Source organism: Bidens hawaiensis, unplaced genomic scaffold (assembly GCF_021521415.1).
Source record: "Bidens hawaiensis isolate Kalapana, Puna unplaced genomic scaffold, B.hawaiensis_p1.1 tig00008556_1, whole genome shotgun sequence".
In the NCBI taxonomy this organism is placed as follows: Eukaryota; Viridiplantae; Streptophyta; class Magnoliopsida; order Asterales; family Asteraceae; genus Bidens; species Bidens hawaiensis.
In genome coordinates this window covers 773,583-789,752 of record NW_027491615.1, presented here as the reverse complement: position 1 = coordinate 789,752, position 16,170 = coordinate 773,583, and the positions used below count along the sequence as shown (strand labels likewise).

The 16,170-nt window shown below is 36.3% G+C and overlaps 1 protein-coding gene across 1 annotated transcript; it reads right to left on the bottom strand.

The window, feature by feature from the left end:
• Positions 1 to 646: 646 nt before the first annotated feature.
• On the bottom strand, positions 647 to 5,165 carry LOC143529492 (BIIDXI-like protein At5g11420). The gene is made up of 3 exons (XM_077025271.1): positions 4,972 to 5,165; positions 2,796 to 3,293; positions 647 to 1,419 (listed from the first exon to the last, which is right to left on the bottom strand). The coding sequence occupies exons 1-3, from the start codon at positions 5,159 to 5,161 to the stop codon at positions 881 to 883; spliced, it is 1,227 nt and encodes a 408-aa protein (XP_076881386.1). The 5' UTR covers positions 5,162 to 5,165; the 3' UTR covers positions 647 to 880.
• Between the last annotated feature and the right edge of the window lie 11,005 nt (positions 5,166 to 16,170).

Sequence of the window (16,170 nt, the reverse complement as noted above, 5' to 3'; positions counted from 1 at the left end):
GGTCTCTAATGACAAAAAGGAAAAAAGTCGAATGAGAGATTTGGACTTCCTTACAAGAGACTTTAGTAACCTAAATCCGGTCGATCAAATGCTAACTGTAGGTGAGATGGGTCACAACTCACATCAAATCTTCAAAAAGAAAATTTTAATATCTTTATATGCATGTATGAACGTGGTTATCATTTATGCTGTACCTACTAGTTTTTCTCACACATTATTAGTATGTTGTATAGGTGACAATATAGCTCATTATCCCAAAAAAAATGTTAATTTAAGAAAAAAGAAATTACATATAGGTTATCTTAAATTAAAATGTGTTAATACGGATCTCCTCAAATTACTCAACATGTCAATTAACGCTCGCTTCACCATAAATGCGGCCTCCACCACGACCGCCGCCTCTGTCTCCCCTCCAATACCACCGTAACCCTGGCATCATTATAGCAGGTATTTATATTGTAAAGCGGCTTATTTTAACACGGCTCCATTTGGGCCATAACCCATTATTTAAACTTGAAAATAGATTGATACTTTTTTTTTAAAATATAATCTCGTTTTAATCTAAACTTATTTTGCTCAGAACATATATTGACCGACCGTATTCATGAAATTGCACAAACTATTAAGAAACAAATTACTAGGAGAATAAATACACAATATGTTTCATTTTCTTCCATATACCAAAGTAAAGTTACATACGAAATCAAAACCACACCATTTCCAGTTACCAGCTTATATACCATTCATAGTATTATAAATATTAATTACTACTCATATGATCATATACTAGTTATAAAAAGCAAAAACTTGTTTATTCTTTACTAAATAAAAAACACTCTTCCAGGCATTCCAAACACTCTTAATCCGGAACCCGACCCGTTCAAGCAAGTTTGCGCGGCTTTCGAACGCTCAAAAGCTTCACGTCGTCAATAACAGGTCCACAGAGCGACGAAAAGTCATCGCTCCTCATTGTATAAAACGTACTATAAAACATAATCCTGGTCCTCGTACTTGTTGCGACAAACCTAAGAACCGCACGCTTGTATCCACCTTTACCCTTGGATTCATATGGCACTTTTAAGGTTTCCCTATTGGCAAATGCCTCAACAACCATTGACCCTTCACATGAGTTACTAGCATCACCCACTGTGAAAAAGAGTTGGTAAGTTTTCCCAACAACGGTTCGTGCAACTTGAGCTATCGCGCTCTCTTTACCAGCCACGAGCTCCACGGCTTGCCTTCCTTGTGGGACCGAGAAGTGGGCCGAGTCGATGTACTTGACCGCTTTAAGTGACTCAACCATCCAAGCTGGGAGTGGTGAATGGTCATCTTCAATGTTGGGCGGGACCAATACACCCCATGATGTGTTGGGAAATATATATGGGCCTTCTTCAAACCCTCCATTTTTAAGTATGTTTTCTACATATAAGTTTATATAGTAAGTTAAAAATATAGTGATACGTGGCATGATTTAATTGGATAATGATGTGCCAATTTTTCATCCACTATATGATACATATGCATCAATGACACCTTGATTTTGTGTGGCAAGGTACATTAAAGTGCTGGAATTTGTAATAGAAAGGGTCACCATTCAATAATTAATAGTAAAATGACCCCACAATATTATAAATAATTTAATTATTTTTTTTTTGAGAATTTCTAATTTGAACAAAATGTAAATGCTTAGATAAAAATAGAATACGAAATAGTATATAAACAAGTGAGATTTTGAAGGGAAAAAAATGGAAGTCTAGTTCACTAGCTCAACATGTCTTATACTGGACACCGGTAGCTAGTCAGTGTAAATAAAGACGATTCAAATAAAATAAACTGGACTGTTTATGTGACTATTTACCAGCTAGTTTAATTCTGAAAACTGTATTACAACAGACTTAACTCTAAAGCGAGTTAGGTATATTGTGTTGTGTCCACGAAAACATTTAAGGATTGTAAAATTCCTATAAATAAGTCCTACATTAATAATTAAAAATTACATGACATAAAAGTTATTTCTGAATTAGTTCATACATGATAAATGGACCCGACCAAATGATAATGAGAGGCCATGCAATTATTGAGATTCCTCAAAGCATTTACGTTTGTTAGGTTGTTTATTTATGTTTGTTTGATTTGTTTATATTCCTACAAATATCAATTTATTTATTGCATTAACTCTTTGCAATAAGAAAACCTATGGGTGTTAAACAAGTCGTGTTCGTGGGTTGATGGAGCTTCGATCCAACACAAACCTAGAAATCTAACACGAATCCAAACACGACCGAACCCGGAAAATTGTGTAAAACACGTGAATCAAAACATGACCCCACATATTTGTGGGTTAACCCGAACACAACCAAGTTATCTGAAAGTTTATTTATTTATTATTATTATTACTTTATATTTACTTTTCTACAACAAAAAAAATACAAGTTTATATAAAACACTTACATAGAATTCAAAAATCTTATGTTAATTTCCTTTTTAATTTTTTATTTTAATATAAGATACTCAACCAATTTAATTTAATAACACATTTAAAAAATGTAAAATGAAAAAACAAAGGGGTTAAACGGGTCAACCCGCCCGTGACTCTGTTGGTTCAACCTGAACCTAACCCGTAAATGGGTTCACAAATTTGACCCAAAACTGGCCCAAACCCGTTTATACTAAACCCATGAATTTGATGTTAGTTTCATGCCGTGTCATAAATTCACACCCTAATAAAATATCAAACACAATGTAAGTTAATTAGTTATTTGTAGAAATATGTGAATTATATAAATTTGACTCACCTCTTGATGGCCTAGGAGGGTACAGAGCTTTGATGGCAATAGAATCAATAAGCGGACCACACGCAGGATCCTCCTCGACTCCCGGATTATGTAACTTAATAGTAGCATTATCATACTCGGCTTGAAAAGCCCAGGCATATGAGTCCCATCCACTACTACTATACAATGTCTGCATCGGTAGCACACCAAAATCAGGTGCCACCGACACATTCAATGTCTCTTCTTGAGCACATGTTCGAGCAGCACTAAACGTGATGGAATAATACATTCCTTTAGTCACGTTTATTGTCTGCTCAATTGTTGCTTCGTTTCCTAGCCTAACTGCATAGGCTCCCTCAGGGACGACTAGCAACATGTCCCCTTGCTTTTGGCCTGATTTGATGTACTCGACAAAGCCGAAGATAGTCCATCCGGGGATGGCATCGTGCTTTAACACCTCCGTGCCTTTCATGTCTGCGGGTTTAGGCCCGAGCTCGAAGTTTCCATTCCATAATAAACCTGTTTTTATATTATAAAAAAGAATGTTATATGTCTATACAATAACACAAAACCATTGAACAATCAATATGGGTATCATTAAAACAACAAGCTGTAATAAATAATGTTCAATTAGCAGTTTAGCACATATTGATAGTTAAATTGCATGTGTATCATTGTATTCAAGCTTGATAGACACGTTTAACTTAAAATATTATTTATTGACAACCAATGTTTTAAAAACCGGTTTCTAAACCTCACCGGGTTGGATTAAATAGTTAATCTTATAATTCCATAAAAATAAAACTTCAACTTAGAAAATAATAAATGATTTAATGTATAGTTAAGACAACTAGGTTAAAATTTTTAATCATAGGTAAATATGAGCCTTTAAAAGTCTAAGCAATAAAGTTTAAATTGGACTTAAACCATTATAAATTGTTCGTTTAATTTACCAGGCTAAAACGTATCGTAACATGCAGGTATAAACATGTTTTTAGAACATTTGAGTTTCAACCAGCATTGTTAGGTACTTTGGAATTAAGGAAACATTTAAAAGTTAATAAAACAGAAATAATATCCTTTTAATAAAAAATAAAAATAAAAATGGTGGACAAAAGATAATAAATAGGGGAAACAATTAAATTGTATCACGTCGACTTCCATCAACTTTCATTCTAATTCGGTACAGCGTGGCGTAAGCATGTGCCCACCCACGTGCATTTGCAGGGTACAACCATCTCATGCGTAGATTGTACAACTTAATCCCCTATTTTGACCACTTCTATAGCTGTTTTTAGCTCATAATATAAAAATATATATATCTTTTTATTATATAATATTTGGATATGAGACAACTAAAAGTTCAGATTTTTTTCAAAAAGATTTTGGTCATATCATTTTCAGTTACTTTTAATCAAGCTATTTAACTAAAGAAATGTTGAAATCATATACTCAATCCGTCCCATTATAAGTGTCCATGTTTAAAAAACATAAATTTAAGGTGTATTGAATGATTTTTTTCTTACCAAATGACAATAATACCCTTGAAAAATGGGCCCATCAATATTATTTATTAATGTTAGTTGTGTGTGTTTAAGAATAAACTTGAAAATTGGCTAACAAATTTGATAATGGACACTTGTAATAGAACAAATAAAAAAAGAATCGTGAATACTTATAATGAGATGGGACGGAGGGAGTAACTAATAATTACTAGAGATCATGATTGCATAGGTTGGCAGGGCTATGCCAAGTCGGTCTACTAAAAAGTTACGAGTACAATACACAACATGAATGTACATATATCATAAAATTAGTGAAAAAGAAAAGGTATGACGGTTACACAATCGCGTTATGTATAATACTCAAAACACTAGCTAGGAAGAGATGCATTATATAAATTTTTGATTTTTTAACATATTATTGATTTTAAAATGAACGTTCACTATGTTACGTGTGACGACCTAACTATAATATATAACATGGTTATATTATCGTATAAACAGTCTTATTTACTATGCTTTTCTTACTTTACCTGATATCTGATATATGTCACATCTTTATTTCACGTTGTTTATTTTTTTTAAAAAAGACTTGGTTTTGCAATTTAAAAGACATAAACAACGTAACCTGTTACCGATTTGACTTAATATAATTATGTATGAACAAATATAGAGGTGGGAGGAGAGCGGCTTACCGTCAGCGACTGCGGCGGCAGTGTGGATGGTGGCAAGTAATAGCAACACCGACAGCACGGTGGCTGATTCCATAATTGATTTTCTGTACATTAGAGAGAGAAGAAGAAGATAAAGTTGGTTTGGATTGCAAAACTGGGTGTGCAAAGGCCCAGTTATATGCATGCAAAGCTCTATAAATGCCCTCATCATTTGAGATATTAACGAAACTACCCCTTGAAGTGTTTTCTCAGTTTATCATAAAAATGGGTAGACATGAAACCAAAACATAGGTTAGGATGCCCAATAGAGTCGGTTGATTTATGAATGGATAAATAATAATTTTTATAAAGTTAGACCATGTGTAGTTATAGTGTCATCTTTGAACATCATGCATCATATAGCATTCAATAAAAGTTATGATTTTTTGTAAAATTAGGGTGTAGTTATACCTTTCTACCCCCAGCATTATGTGTCACGTGGTGCTCAGTCACTATTATTTATTTATGTTTTGTTTTTTATAAATAATAAGTCATTAAATAATAAAATACAAAATTAAAAAACTACATTAAAATTAAAAAAAATACATTAACTTTAAAAATAAAAACTACATTAAAATAAAAAAATACAACAATAATAATAAGACTAAATGTATTTTTCAAAAATTTTCGCTTGCCAAATTGCTTTTAGAAATTGGACTCTCGGATCGTTTTCGAATAACTCATTTGTTAAAACCTCGATGTCGTGGTCTAGTTCATTCCTTTTAAGTACTTCGACGGCGTCCAAATTTACTTGAAGAGAGTTCCAAGTTCTTGTATACCTTTGAGTCGAATGTTCATTTCTTTGAAATGACTTTCCATTTCGGCATTCGAATCCGTTGTCGACGGCGGCGCGACTCCTTTCCTCCTTCCATTGCTTCTTCTACCCCCGATCGGATCTCGGCAACATCCGCATAGGGATTCCCGTCTTCATTATCGCTTAAGTTGAAGTTTCGAGCGTCGGAACTTGGCGTTTCTAGATCAACCGAAGACGATGTTTTAAACGTTTTGTTAGGCCTAACACTTTCGGTGTCGGCCTCCATAACGGGGGGGGGGGGGGCATTTAAGGTGAAACCTCATATGTTTTTTCCAACAGCAAAGTAATTGAAGTTTTCCGAGTTCCGTTGATACTCTGTCAACGCGTCCTTTTCATTATTTATGGGTCAGAGACACCACTACGCCACGTTCGAGTCATCCGAGAGTGAACCGCATGGTAAGCCGTGCATTTGATGTTTATATCGGTCCATTTCGAGATTACCGAATCTTTTTCCCGACGCGAGTCCCCGCCAAGTTCGTGGAACAAATCTTTAATTTTGTTCCAAAATACGCCCAATGATTGATAGTTCGCTAAAAAAATAAAAATATTACAAGTTCAATATTTGTTCTAAGAAATTTAAACAAATGGTATATATTTTTTAAAAAACTTACCGCATTGGGGATCTTCCGATATAGCGCACCAAGCACGAGCAACAAGTTCACACTCATCGGTATTTCACGGTGTAGTGTTCTTTTTAGCCCGAGCTTCGTCGGCGGGTTTCTTTATGTGTTTTTCCCACGCCCACGTTGGCTCGAATCACCACGAGTCTTCGGGACGGGTTGTGGCTCCGGGTTGATTTGTGTCTCTGGAACCGTCTGGTCATCGGGTTGGGAACCCGAACCGGCCATCATGTTTGTGGTTGGGTTTTGGAAACCGGGCACCGTATTTGGGTTAGGGGCTCCGGAACTTAGATAGTGTATATACAAGACCATTTGAGGGTTAAACGGATACGGGGTTTGAGGGATAGGGATTGTTGGCATTGGAATGGTAGATTGGTTCGGTTGTGGATTATTTGGGTCGGGATTGTTTGCGTTGCCTTGTCGGGCGTATGAGACGAAACCTAGCGTTTGGTTGTTAAACGGAAACATTTTGGTTGGTGTTCTTGAATATATATGTGAGTGTTTTATAGATTAGTAGAAGTGGGTATAAAAATTATTGGTTGAGTTTGTTTTTATAGTATATATGTGTTAAAATTAAAAAAATTATTCAAACTGCCAGTTTTTTTTTGAAAATTGTGCCACAAATCGCGTTATACACAAAATGTTTAAGAAACCCCAAAAATTGGGGGGGGGGGGGAGGAATACGTTGGTAAGAATTTGATTCCTCTTTATTGATATCGGGTATTCATGTTTAAATCTCGTTTTCATTTGATTTTGGATTAAAATCTTTTAGTTGTTAGTGTGATGGACACTACTATTTACCTAGTCACCGACGTGTCAATGACTTCTCCATAAATAGGTGTAAAATAAACTTACAAAATTAAATTTTCTAATTTAGGAAAAAGAAAAGAATTCATGAATCTATATTTGAAATTTTGGAAACTCTAGTAAGTAATAACACATATATAAATATCACATTCTAGTGAAACTTTCATGGGTTCATGTGTGTGCACGATGTCACGGCAAGTCGTACTGAGAGCCGCTTTAGTGTTTTATCATTCTCATTTTGATGAAATGATGAGATGTAAAATAGAAAATCAAGAGTTCTATTCCTTTATAATTCAATATAATTTATTCATTAAACGAAGTAGTAACATATGCACATTGACAACCACATAAATTATATACCGACATTTTTCAGTCTTTGGCTCTGCAAATGAGTGAAGTGTTTTATGTATACATTTATTCTAAAATTTATTTTTAACATTAGTTCCAGTACCTCTAGTTCAATTCTATTTTACAGTACCGATGTCTTAATTAATATGTAGTTTCCTGTCTATCACTTTGTCATATGTTTCTAACACTTAAGCCACGTGAATAAAGAAAAAGATGTTTAGACAACGGTAGTGGGCGGCAAATAGGGGCGATTTAGGGCGACGTTGGCGGGAACACCCCCTCCTTGGTGATTGGAGAGGGGGGTGGAGGGGGGAGGCGCATGCATTTATTGCCGGCTTGTGTATGAAGGCTGCTGACGTGACAATAAAGTATTGGGGGTGGGGCGATTTGTGGGCTACAACACGCTCCCAGCCCATTGGCTACAAATCACCCTCTCTTGCCACGTGTTAACCCCCACCCCTAATTTTGTAGCCCATCCGCTACACATAGCTTTAGCAGGGATGAGTGTTTGGTACCGAGTACCGGTACCGTACCAACAAACTCGGTACGGTGTTCGATATTCACTTTTCCATAAATTTGATATTAGTATTTCCGGTACCGATACACATACCTTATAAAGATGAGTATTTGGTAACGAGTGCTGGTACCGTATCGGTAAATTTGGTACCCATTTTTTCATAAATTCAACATCGGTATTTTTGATACCTGTACCGATACGATATTAATCTCATCTACGGTTATTTGTATTTTCTAGCTGAAAGATAAATCTAAGATGGTGATTTTAGTATATTAATGCTATTTTGGGTAATCATGATTTACTTGTAAATCAAGTAAAAGAATTTACGATATATATTGTTGTAAGTTATGAGATGTGGATTTCACACTTGTCAAGATTATTATGATCTCAATACATAGAATCCTCTATGGCTTTAATACCATGAGGGGGGTTCAAGAGGCATCGCTCCTTGGAGGCTCTGGGCAACGCTCTGGCGGGTTAAAATGCTAGCCCCTTGTGGGGTCCGACCGGCAACATTTGTGGCCAAGGTCAATTTACCTTAAAGGTACTTCATTGAAAAAAGATTCGATCGACATTATGGGAGAAGGTTATTTGAAAATGATCTTAGAAAATTACCATCGTTTAGTAATGAAATTAAAACGACTTTTAATTTTGATAGTGAAACTGAAGGCCAATAACAATTTTAGAACTTAGTAATTTATTAGGTATGCTACAAAATACTTCTTAAGTTCACGATTGCACCCTTACTATAATTAACTGATGTGAACAGTTGCAATGTTTCACCCCAATCTTTGTATCGACTCGACATCTACGTAAGGAAATCACTTTGTGTAATTGGCAAAGCTTGACTCGGATATAGGGGGTCGAAAGTCACAGAATTATTTATTAATTAAACTATTAAGAATGATAAAACCCGTCAGAACGTGTGGCTCGTATTTATTAATTAAATTATTGAGCATAAATTAAGTTGGTTGAAAGAAGGTCCAATCCATGAACGAAGTCAATGATCATCCCATGCACACATATATATATATATATGCATATCTTGCAGCTTCCTACCCTATTCCCGTTGTCTATATTTATAAATTATTTAATAAGCTATATTCTCATTAAATTTATTAAATTCTATGGACCATGATCACGGGATGTTTTACACAACAGAATTTCTTACACGAAGATAAATAAATCAGTTATTTATGTTTACAAATTATGTTTAAATATATATAAGAAAATAATTGAAATGCACTAATCTCTTTTAAATTCTAATATTCTAAGATAATTGGAATGAAATTTTTGTTCGTCTCTCCTGGACTCAAGAAATAATTTGAACAATCTTTGTTTACGTATAATTTACAAATAATGTATACATGTGTAGGTAAACTATTAAAAGTCAAAGACATACAGAGAAAATAGTTTGATGGTCTTTTACTAGGATCAACATGCACATTTGTATGTATGGCATACAAAACTTTATTAACATGAACCATTATGTAAAGTATTTAATGATCTAAGTTTTTTCCTTTATTATTCTTTGCAATAGGATATTTTTGTTTATCATTTATAAATCTACAACCATAAACATTTTCGTTTAATGATTGTCATAATCCATTATGTATAAGAAAGTAGATTTGTTGCACAGATAAGTAATGTAAGAAATAAGTCTCGAAGTTGAATTTGGTTACTTTGATGCTCGAGGATGGCGTCACCCATTACAGGAGGGAACTGATAACTCGTAAACCCCCTCACTTCCCTATGTGTGAGAGCTCAATGGCAACCCTGTTAACGACAACAAGTTTGTTATATTAAAAGTGTGATTCAAACTTGTGACCACAAGGGTCACAGTAAATCACACAATCTTATCCACCATAGCTGGTGCAAGTGGATAAAATGCGAACAAATTATTGAAAGTCATTTGAGTTAGTAATCTCATATCAAATATCTTCTTGTGATGCAACAAGAACTAATGTCTGTTTACAAATCCATATATCATTGTACTTGTGTATATATCGATCGTATGTGTGTGTTTATGTCGTGTCGACACTATGATCCGATCATGTTAGATAGATCAAGACCTTTTAGGAGTGAAGATGCGAAATGGGTTACAAAAAGTATGTTAGGTATTAACTAGGGAGGGGTTGCACTCGTGTAGGTTAGGTGTCACATGGTTTGATCAATTTCATCTCCTTAGCTAACGCAAAGCATCAAGGGTCCATGTTATATGCACTTATATAACCTTCATTTTCACTCGTTTATTGGTTACATAATTTGCTGTCCACAAGTCTAAATCCTTTGTACAATTAGAAATTAATTGTACAAGTAAGAATTCCAACTAATCTATAAAGTTTACAAGTTTATCACTCTAATATAACTCTTAGGTTCAAATTTTGTTTTCACTAGTTTCTTATTGTAATCTTTTAAATATCACTCACTTCTCCAATATAATTGTGATTTACCTGATCATGATGGTTAGAAGATCGTTGACGCCTTGATGGAGTCCACTGAACTATAAACCCTCCTATATCAATTTATTTAATTGAAAGAAGATTACTCTTAGCAATGATATAGTTTTGATAAATATATTCTGACACAATTTTAATGTCATTCATAAGATAAAAAAGATAGTCAATAGAGTTTTGCAAGTAACTTGGTTTAATCAAATACTAAAATTTATCCATTATATAATCCGTATGTCCTTATTTATTATTAAGTATATCTTTATTTTAAAATGAAATAATGAATTTTGATTTGTATTTGCTTGGAGTGAACAAGTTGCATGTGGATGTAAACTATCTATCCAACATGATTTGCAGCCATTGACCCCTCACAATTTAATTTAAAGGTTTGCATTTAAGCATATATTTAATATTATAATTTGAAATGTCAATTACTCAAAACTTAAAACAAATGAAACCTAATCTTAACCTTTTTTTAAAGTCGTTTGAAAAAAAAAATAATTTTTTTTAACAACCAATGAATAAAGTCAGGTTACTTGGGGTAACCCAATGATAAAAGACGACCACATACGTCCGTAATCATAGATAACACTGGATAGCCAAAACACACCATCTTCTATTCGGGGGAAACTCGTCGCTCAAAAGCTTACTACAATAAAACCCAGTTAAAATCATATTCGAATTTAAGAATTTATAGTTTTCAACCAAAATATTCACTTTGTTTAACTAAAGCTCACTGAAAACCTCATTCTAACTAATTCATACATACAAAACACCCAAATTGTAGCAAGACATGTGACCATCATATGCAAACATTAATTTTTAAATAGCTATTATGTCATGTTAAGAATTTATATGATAATATCTTATAAATAAAAGCTCCACATGTCAAACTTGCATGAAAAGCCGGTATGACTTGAAGACTTTTAGTGAAATAGAGAATTGATATAAAATTCACCCTTCATGTGTGCAATTTGTTATGTGCAAAAATGCACACCCATTCAATGGGTGAAAAACATTTATTATTTGGTATCTAAAATTGGTACATAAAGTTACTAAAGATAGAAAGAAAATAGAAACAAAGTTGCCCTTTCCAAAAAGATTGCCGCCCAAAAATGAGGCTATCCTCCTAGACAGTTATTTCTATAAAATAAAGGACTATTGGTTTTTATTGGTCCCAAGTATTTCATTTTTGCCGGCGCTGGTCCCAACTATCACTTTAGCTGCCAACGGTCCCAACTTTCACACATGTGTCTGCCACCAGTCCACAACTAACGGAATGTTAACTTCGTTAGTTTGGCGATTACGTGGCAGCATAGGTGTCAAAATTTGCTTATGTGGCACTTACATGGCATATGTCTCTTTTAATTATTTATAAATATATTATATATAATATATTAAAATTTTATTTAACCCCCTGTCACAAGTCACAACCCACACCCACCCCCTTCTACAATCACAACCCACCCACCCCCTTCTACAGTCACAACTTCATCTACCGCAGTCCAGCAAGCCACCACCACCATCTCCCGCGATTAACCACCACCTTTTCAAACTCAAATATTGAAAACCAATATTGTTATGACCCTTCCTCTCTCACCATCGTCTTCTCCGTTTGTCTTCCTCTCTGATCGAAGAAACATCACTCACCATCGCCTTCTAATATGCCCAAACACACCACCCCGACCATTGTTGCTGGAATCAGAATGGGAATCTTGATTACTGATACTGATCAGATATGATTTGAGTTGGGAGACGAGATCCTGGCCGGCGGCGACTCCGGCGATCTATGGTGGTGCGGATAGTGAGAGATCTGCGTCGCCTGAAAATGGAATTGAAGATCGCCGGAGAAGACGACTACGCCGGAAAAATGGGAGTTGCAGGTAATCTTTTTCCCGTTTGTTTTAGATGACGTGTCCATCCTTCTTCTTCTTCATCATCCAAATGATATGCAGATTCTCCCTAAACGACACCGTTCAACCACCCAAACTCAATAATAATAATAATAATAATAATAATAATAATAATAATAATAATCCCCCCACTACAGATCCCTCATCACCTAAACTCACCTGCATCGGCCAAATTAAAAAAAAAGCCGCTTGATACTAAAACCGTCATTCACTCCAACCGTTACACGAAGCTCCAAAAACTCTTCTCCGGCAAAAACTTAGTTTCTCCGGCGATCGACACGTGTCCTGTTAACAAATCTGTGGCGACAAGAAGAAGTAAGAGCTGTAACGGTAGAAACAGAGTTCCGATTAAGTGTTACGTCAGCAGTGATGATCTGGATTTGGATTTAGATCCGCCGTTGCCGGTGGTGAAATGTCGCCAGGAATCGAACGTAAATCTGTGGAAGAGATGTTGAATTGAGGTGAAGAGTTTGGAGATTAAGCCGATTAAGTTAATATACACGCAGGCAGCCACGTCAAGGTTTTTTAACACGTAGGATGGACACGTCATCTAAAACATAACGGAGTTAGTACTCGGTTAGTCGTGGACTGGTGGCAGACACATGTGTGAAAGTTGGGACCGTTGGCAGTTAAAGTGATAGTTGGGACCAGCGCCGGCAAAAATGAAATACTTGGTACCAATAAAAACCAATAGTCCTAAAATAAATAAATATTTAAGAAAACTACATAATTTTGTAAGTACTCAAAGCAAAGGTTGGTTATGTTTTTTTCGGAATGAAGATAGATGTTTGCTCAATACCGCAATTTATAGCACTCAAAGTGTAACTTGGTTACTTGGCTATGCTAAACGTTGGTTTATACTACAAAACAAAGGAATATTACCAACGGTTAAATCCGTCGATGATGAGGTTATCAATAGAAATATGTCAGTTAATGGCCGTCATAAATATGACAATGGGTAATCTGATTTACGATAAATGTCTAAGGGATCACTAACGAATTAATTAGTGGATGATCGTAGACAACTTTTGATCGTAGACAACATTTTGTTGTCGCTTATAAAATCTTACAAAATTGGAGTATTGACCACCACTTTTTCTATATAATATTCTTTTGGTCACTCCTTTATGACAAGTGCAGAGTTACCCTTGTTGGTTTGGGTGTGCGTTCGCTAAGAGGGGAGGGGCACCCCTTGACAAAGTGGAATCGGGTACCCATACTCGTTAGTCCACACTGGGCCGCCGCCGCCGTTAACATATTGTTTAATTCCTTTATTCTTAAGTAAATCTAGTTATATTAAAACGACAATGATAACATGTAATAAATTCACAACGCACAATTATGCTGGTGGAAAATAAGCTACAACTACAACGTCGACCGTGAAAATGACATACGTGGTGGTGGAGGTGGCAACTAGCTATGTGATGATAGCAATGATGCCATGATGGTGATGCCCATGAGGCTAAGGGGTGTGGGGGGCTCTAATGGGGGCTCCAGTGGGGGCTCCAGCCAATAATATTATGACGTGTGGCAGAGAGAGAAACTGGATAAGGAGGGTGTTGGAGCCCCCGTTGGAGCCCCTGGCCCTGGTGTGGAGGGGCTCCAGCAGGGGCTCCAGCGAATTTTTTTTTTATTTTTTTATAAATATATTCAAACAACGTATTATTAAAAAAACTCATAAATTATTAAAAAAAACACACATTAATTAAAAAAACACATTAATATCTAAAAATAAAATAAAAATTAAAGTACTAAAAAAAACATTATTCTTATTCTTCGGCTTGGTCTTCTTCGATCAACCTCTTTCGGATACGTTCCTTTTGCTTTTCCATCAGCATTTGATCGACCGGATTTAGGTTACTGAAGTCTCTTGTAAGGAAGTCCAAATCTCTCATTCGACTTTTTTCCTTTTTGTCATTAGAGACCACCTCCATGGTTTTGTTGAATTTATTGAGGGATTCAACAAGATCGGCGATGTTTACGGCTCCCCCCTCAGCCGGTTTTTTCCCCTTGGCGTCCCTTCCCAATGGCCGCCTCCTCGGCGGTGAAGACGTTTCCTCCCCCGCAATGTTTAGGTCGAATCCAACGCGGCAATCCGACCCGGCGGAAGTGCTATACGCTCCAGACGAACTAGTTTTAGTCCGTTTCGGCCCTACTTCCGCATCAAGGTCCGGCGCCACCAGCTCAACCCACTTGGAACACCTTTTCAACCTCTCCCACAACTTTAAATCGTCCCACGTCTTCACCATCCCATACCTCCGCAAACACTCCTGCCTCCACTCTTCGACCGTGAAATTGTAAACCGCCAAATCATCACTGCCACTTGGTCTCATACGACCGCCGTTCCTGTTGAAAAGATTAGTAAACAAGCCGACAAATTTTCTGATTTCGGACCACCGACCCGAAATCATATCGGCGTTTCGCTCTGTACTCCCAACGAGCGTATAGAACGTCTCCCTAACATTTGTCCAAAAAATCTTGATTTTTTGGTAGTCGGCTGCAAAATGAATAATTAAATTAGATTTCCAGTTAACTTTTTTATTAAAAAACATTTTTAAAAACGTTAAAACAATTACCGCAACGCCGATCCTCAAAAATGACTATCCAAGCCCGACACAAGGCTTCCTTTTCATCCGATGACCACGGAGTGGTTTTCCGTTTCGTCCTCGGAGTCGAAGCCGGTCCCGGCCCGTCCGTTGCAAGTTGTTTTTTCCGGTGGACGCGTCTTCTTGGTCCCGTAGCATCACATTGTGATTCTTGTGTCTCTGGAACAACAAAGTTAGGAGACGGTTGTATGTTGGATGGTTGAAAGCCGGATGATTCTTGCGGCCCCGAATAAAACATCGGTTGGTCTGGTGACGACCATAAATCGTCGTCAATATAATCTGAATCTAGGTTTGGGTACCAATTTCCAGACATTTTGGGGTATTATATAGGAGTTTGGGGTATTATATAGGAGTTTGGAGTTTGAAGTTGTGTTTTGATATGGTTGAAATGGGTTGATTTTGGGGTATTATATAGGGGTTTTTAATGTTTTTTTTTTTTATTTTATCCGAGCTCAACGGCTCTTTTTGGTATACCCCACACCTTTTTCTCTCTCTTCTCCCGCGACCACACTCACGCCTGCCTGGGGGCTCGCGCTCGCGCCCCGTTCGCGCCCCGGTTCGCGCCCCGGTGGTGTGGGGTTAGCGCCTGGGGGCACGAGCGGAGGGGCTCTCGCGCCCAGGTTAGCGCCCCACACCCCTCAACCTGATAGTGGTGTGACAGCGGAGGTGACAATGATTACAAATGTACAACTTTCATAAGTTCTAACTTAATTTTCTTACTTAAAAAAAATAGTTTAGTATGGCCGGTGTGACATACAACCTAGTTTAATGCCCAAGCTCATATTTGAATACTATAACACAAACTAACCGAATTTATTTGTTAGTTTTTTGTATTCTAAGACATTTTTAGAAGATAAGGTATTTAGTTAGAAATCCGGCCACCGTGCTCTTTTCACGATCTCAATTACGTTAAAAACATATGAAACTACGTTATGAAATCTGGAACCACTGCTAATTTTATTTGACTATGTGTATAGACTCATTCAATAACTATAAAAAAAGTACAGAGAGATGTGCAACAAAACTTATAACAGTATTGAATGAAGAAGAGGCACATTACTAACGTTAATCAATAACATCAGTCGTCATAAGTACCATGTCTA

What these genes read in the sequence shown, in the direction of transcription:
- LOC143529492 (XM_077025271.1), bottom strand. Translation starts at nt 5,161, where the DNA reads ATGATGAGGGCATTTATAGAGCTTTGCATGCATATAACTGGGCCTTTG. An exon ending in TGCCGCCGCAGTCGCTGACG is followed by an intron (nt 3,294 to 4,971) that starts GTAAGCCGCTCT and finishes ATATAAAAACAG; the next exon opens with GTTTATTATGGAATGGAAAC. An exon ending in CCCTCCTAGGCCATCAAGAG is followed by an intron (nt 1,420 to 2,795) that starts GTGAGTCAAATT and finishes ACTTATATGTAG; the next exon opens with AAAACATACTTAAAAATGGA.